Raw genomic sequence first — 6,626 nt, forward strand, 5'->3', positions numbered from 1 at the left:
TTCTCTTCGTACTCTTCACCCAAAAGAGTCTATGGTAATACGCGCTCGGTGAGATCTATTTTGCCTCACACTTTTAACATATCTATTTTATAAAAAAAAATTTTATGGTGAATTGAAAATAATTCTCTGCGTTGACATATCAAAGAGCTATGGAGTAGAAGAACTACCAGGAGAGAAAGTTTATTGAAATTTTGTCAAATTTTCTCCGACAATTTAGCTTTTCAAAGTTTGCAATCGAATTTAGTGTTTTCGGTGGTATTAAGCAAGCAGGTTGGTTTGTGAATACGTTTCAACACAACAAAAAAAATTTAAATAAAACAAAAATAAACATGGACCGTTGGCAAAATAAAGTAGCTGTGGTAACCGGTGCCAGTTCCGGTATTGGTGCTGCTATAGTCAAAGACTTAGTCAATGCTGGATTAATTGTTGTTGGTTTGGCACGTCGTGTGGAACGCGTTGAAGAACTGAAAGAACACGTGTCCAAGGAAAAACAACAAAATCTACATGCACGTCAATGTGATGTATCGAAAGAGGATTCGGTTAATGAAGCATTTGATTGGATTGAAAAGAATCTAGGTGGTATTGATATATTAGTGAACAATGCTGGTACTTCTAAACTAGGAAATTTATGTGAACTTGAATCAAGTTTTGTGCAAAATGTTCTACAGACCAATGTTATGGGCGTGGTATATTGTACTAAACGCGCATTCAAGTCAATGAAGGAACGTAACTTTAATGGACATGTTTTAATAATAAACAGTGTTTGTGGTCATTCAGTGATAAATACTACGATTGCTAAGTCGCCATCAATTAATATATACTCTGCATCTAAATATGCTGTGACTGCTATGACAGAAGTTTATCGACAGGAATTTAACAACTTGGAAACCAAAGTGAAGATCACAGTATGTTGTATTAGATAAAAAATTTTTGTTTGTTTTATTTTAATATTCTTATTATAAACTCTTCTTGCAGAGCATTAGTCCTGGTTTGGTTTCCACTGAACTTGTTTCAGATGGCTTAAAGCAGAGAATGGCTGATCGTATATTACAGCCCGAAGATATTTCTAATGCAGTTTTATTTGCTATATCAACACCGCCACATGTACAAATTCATGAGCTGACAATAAAGCCTGTCGGAGAAATTTTTTAACCGTAGAAAAACCAAAATTTTAATAACTTTGTGAATAAAACTTTGAAAAGATTTTGCATATTTATAAAAAAAATTATTTTTTATTATTTTGAAAGCGATGAGTTCAACTTTATCTTTTAGTAAAGATAACAGCAATTAAAAGTTATACATATTATTAAGTTTGATAATAAAACGATAATTTATTTTTATGCACTTTTGTATTGAACATAAAACAGAGAAGTTCTTAAATTACATTTACCCACGCGACCCTAATCTAATCTTTGACCATTTTTTTTGGCTAAAGCTTTGTTGTAGTTTTTATTTAAATAACTTATATATTAGAGAACATATAATTATCAATGCTTAAATGTATTTTGAGATAGCGAACGGTGTATTCATTATGAAATAAATTTGGCATTCTGATAATCAAGTCTATTTTAAAATTTCGTTTTCGATAAATGTTGATTTTATTATAATTCTGCCGGTTACAATCTTGCTCTGTTAATTTATTGTTAATTTATTATTTTTTTTCAAATAAATTTATAATTAATATATGTATGTATATGTCTACTATAGTCAGTATTAAACTTTGAATTATTTATATGAAATGCAGTACTTATCTTAAATTAAATGAAATGGAATGGAGTTGATAATTCAGAAATATTTATATATAAAATTTTTCTCGTTTAAAGATAAATAATTTTATTTTTATTAATACAAAAAAAAAGTAGTGAAATAAAAAAAAAAAAAGTTTGTTGTAATCTGGTTATTTTATTTTCGTATTAATATTAATGCAATCTTATTTTGACTGAGTTAAATTATATTATTATTTGTAAATATTTCCTACAAAAATACCATTATTATACTTTTCAAATATTGCATGGCTTCGGGCTTTAAAACTTAGATTTGATTATTTTTGGCCAGAGTAGTATTTTAGATATAGTATACAATTGTTCTAGAAAAGTTGCTTCTTTAACTTGGAGTACTTATTTCACTACCTAAAATTCAGGAAAATTTAAATGCTGTTTCAGTTTAATTTCTAATAATCTTTAATTTCTAACATCCACAGTCAGATCATATTTAATAAAATTATTCATATGTGTTAGACGACTGTGAACTTATAATTAAATGTGTATATATAAGCAGTTAAAAGATTATGTTCGATAATATATCACCTCACGAACTGTATAAGGTAACTCTATTCGTTCAGTAACTAGATTCTGTCTGCAATTTTTAATATAATGTATAACGAGATTAGACTTAGATTAAAATATTGCTTATATTCATTTGTATAGTTGCATCCAAAAGTGATTTCTACTACAAAGTTTGAGCATGATACTACGCTCATATCTGCACTAAAGAAAGTTATAGAACATGGTCACATCAAAAGGTTGAATTTAATATATGATTTAATCCAGATTAACATAAGTTAATTTTGTGAAAATATATACCTTGTAATTCATTAAGTACTAGAGATCTACTACTAATACTCTGGAGATTATTTGAATAACGCAGTGATGATATGAAAGAATTCCTATTATACGTTCTATTTTTATAAGGCTATAAAAGGTGGTTTTGAGTTTAAATAATTTAAAAGATTCTTGCCTTTGTGTAATTTGACCTACGTCACGGATAAATAAACTTTATTTTAAAGTTACATTCAACACTCTGACTTTTTCGTTATGAAGTATATAATAAACTATTCTTGTTAAAGGTTTCTATCTACAAAATTGGTTTGACTGCCATTCGACACACACATTATATCATTAGATCATATGTTTCAGTCATATCAATTCATTTACTTTACTAATATTCTATACCAATTATGTTCGTATTCGACCTCAATGTATATGTTTGAAATTTTTTGCCGGGCTTTAGGTCGTGGTTTTTAATTTTAAATTTTTATATAATAACTTGTATTTTATATAAAATAAAAAAAAACAAACTTTGAATTAAATAAAATATCACAAAGATTAATTTATGTAATAAATTATTTTATTAACAAATATTTCGGCCTACTTCGTAGACCATTCTATACCAATAAAATTATTGTTTAGTAGCAATAATGGTGCAGTCTAAAAAACAAACATGCCACTGTAGCTAGTTTATATAGCTGTAGTTTACACGTTTATTTTAATTAATACTTACTTATGAAAAACCAACAAAAACTGTTTGTTATTAAATTTTATTATTAAACTTAATACATGTTAAGTTTATGTTGAGTTTGTGTGTTACACATCAGTCCATCGCTCAAATTTGACAAGGGTCAATTTTTGAAACTTGCAGACCAGCAATTATAATCGGACAATTCAAATAATAGATGTTTTTTAAGACCGCTCATAATGATCATTTGATGGTATCCGAAACTGCTGTATGGCTAGCCCAAAAATTAACTTGATTCAAAAGGTTTTTGAACAGCAGTGAATTGCAACAACAAATATTTAGTAATTTTAATTAATTGAATTTTTGGGTTCGACTATTACGACTAATGATCTTTTTTGGTAATATTTGTTGTATTCAATTATATTTAATTTTTGTTTCAGACTACAATTATCTAAGTTTGTATTTAGACTATGCCAAATTTAAAGTCAGAGCCAACTGACCCACAACCATACTTGACTTATATGTTCTTACTTGAAGTTTTGATAGTTTAGCCTGAGAGATCACTAACAAAAACACTTTATGTGCTATATTAGAACTATACCTTAAACCAGTTATATAATAATTGAATTAATTAATTACGTTATTTTTAATTGTTAAATTTCAGTACTACTCTTTTTGTAGAAGTATAATTTTTTGTATGCTTTCATTTAGGAAACTGAACCAGAAACATTGTTTCTTTCTTCAGACTTGACTTTAAAATAAAATTTAATATTAAATAACACTAAATAAATATCAAATAACACTGTTACTAATAAGTTGGCTAACGGACACTGACTCGGAACATCAATTTTGGCAGGGCACAAGTTCAACACTTGATACTTGATTTGACTCAGAGCTTTAATTTTGGCAGGGCACGAATTCAACACGTGGTACTTGCAGTCTCAAAATATTACTTACACATAATTAAATATGGGATATCATTCCAAAATTACTGATGGTGAGTATTTGGTAATATTAATTAATAAATATAAAAATTTCATTGCTGTAGTTAACTACTATTCAAAATATCTCTCTATAGAAAACAATAGTTTATATTAAGAATTTCTTTCATTAAAACTGACGTTAAAAGTCAATTTATTGTTTCTTATTATTATTATTTACAATTATTATTATTATTTATTTTATTATTACCGATATTTCGAGTATAGTTTATAGTTATCCTTAGGGTATTGACTATCAACTATAGGCTTAAGTCGATGTATCGATAATAATAAAATATTTTTAAAACTAGTTTAAAGCTTTAAGTGTTATTTAACATCATTAGCCCGTACAAAAGTACATAAATTTGGTTATTAAAACAATAAATTATGAACAAAATTTAATAAATTTTTTATATAAGCACATTATACATAAATTTTAATTAATTTTTAACTGTTATGAATTATTTCATTAATAATTAATTTTATTTTTAAGAAATTATTTATTGATTTAATATTAATTATCATTTGAAGCGGACAATAAATCGAAATTAGACTAAAATAAATCAAAGTTTTAGTAAAAATATAATAAATATTTACTTTAATTTATATAGATGCTTATATCGATTAAAATTTATATATGTATTTGTAATTTATTGTTCTAAAACAATGATAAATAATATACAACTTTTTAATTTCTCTTAATATTTTTCGTCCTTGTTGAATGATTTTTGAACAAATACAATCCCCGAAGTATTATTCAGGGTATTATACCAATGCACTAAAGATAACTGCAGACTATAGTTGAAATATATATTACTGTCATAAATACTTCAACTATAGTCTGCAGTCTTCTTTACGGTACTAGTATAATACCCTGAATAATACTTCAGGGTATTATTATTGTATTTGTTAAAAAATCATTCAACAAGGACGAAAAATATTAAGAGAAATATTGTATCTTAATTTATTTCTATATTTTTCTAATTTTCACAAATAAATTCATATTAAATATGTGAAATGTAATTAATTAATTTCAACTACATAAGTAAATTTTTTATTAAGGTTTATTTATAGTATAGCATTGTTTCTATGTAAATGTTTTTATAAGAATTTGAACACAGACATTTCTATATGGTCACACAAATTTCTTGCATGCGATTTTCTTCGCAGTCCTGTGACAAAAAATATATCTCAAATAAATGCAACTCTGAGAGTCCTACCGTAAACTTATTCAAAGGACATTTCTCTCTTGCATTGAAAAGCTTCGGAAGTTTGCAGTTCTCGCAAAAAAGTCCTTACTCTCAACATACAAAAACTAAACTGCTGTGCGTAGAGACCGCAATTACACACCGGCATTTTTTTCTGTCTAATTAAATATGCCAAGTCTTTGCGACACTTTAAGATGAGATTTCAAATAATTACAGGATTGAAACGTGAAGAAATTCAAGCGTGTCCGTCATAAATTGAAAACAAGGCGCCGTTACGAGGCTTTAAAAGTAAAAGGCGCGGAACTAATTGAACATAATGACCCTTTAAATTAACAATTGCAACAATATGGATGCTTAAGGAACTGCGGAAGAAACTTTCCATTTATGGCGAAGAAGTAGCGAGGAAAAAGTTTAACTGCTTGAAGATTTGTGTAAGTAATAATTTAAATTTTACACAAACCAAAAGTGAATCGGAAAAGGTATTCTTGCCTTACTCGTCTTATGCTCATGCAAGATGAAGTAGAAAAGCTTCTTCTTCTACATTTTTAGCATGGAATGTGTTGGTTGAATAAATCATTGAAAAATATACGTGAGTCCTTACTATACGAATAAGAAAAGAAATATGGAGCTTTCCGCTTACTTTACTTTATTTTTTTTTCACTTTTTTTCACTGTGTCTTAATTTTATTACATTTCTGCTCGCATTATTTGTGTCTTCTACAGTGTAATTTTCCATTGGGAATGAGAGAAACAAATTTAATATTATACATTTCTTTGCATTATTTCATTTCCATTTAAACAATAGCCAACGAGCTTCGACGCTCCTTGGCTTTAAGTAGACATTGGTACCATATGGTAACATATTTTATGCAAATTAGCTATTTCTTTCCTTGCCTAATTGGTAATAATTTACGCAGTCATTAAGACAAACAAGGATTTTATAATTGCAAGCAAACTGCTTGCAAGGAACCCATTTCAATTATTTCCACGGCTTCCAAATTCAGAACAAACTTTAATATATTTAAAAATGTATAATTAAATACTTAAAATTTTAGTCATATGAATATATTAAAATTTATTTATATAAATTATTTATTTTTTTTTTTGTATCTTTATACAAATGTTTTTAGTTTTTTTGATTCATTATGAATTTCTACAATTTACTGCAAAGTGATTGTATCCCTCGGCACTTGAATGACATTATG

General features: G+C 27.2%; 1 protein-coding gene across 1 annotated transcript; it reads left to right on the forward strand.

Annotated features, from left to right (window-relative positions):
• The first annotated feature begins 258 nt into the window (after nucleotides 1–258).
• On the forward strand, nucleotides 259–1,202 carry LOC119669261 (farnesol dehydrogenase-like). The gene is made up of 2 exons (XM_038079089.1): nucleotides 259–905; nucleotides 976–1,202. Exons 1-2 carry the CDS (start codon nucleotides 330–332, stop codon nucleotides 1,150–1,152), a joined length of 753 nt encoding a protein of 250 aa, XP_037935017.1. The 5' UTR covers nucleotides 259–329; the 3' UTR covers nucleotides 1,153–1,202.
• The last annotated feature ends 5,424 nt before the right edge of the window (nucleotides 1,203–6,626 follow it).

The sequence above is a fragment of the Teleopsis dalmanni genome, chromosome 1 (assembly GCF_002237135.1).
Source record: "Teleopsis dalmanni isolate 2A chromosome 1, ASM223713v2, whole genome shotgun sequence".
Taxonomy (NCBI): Eukaryota; Metazoa; Arthropoda; class Insecta; order Diptera; family Diopsidae; genus Teleopsis; species Teleopsis dalmanni.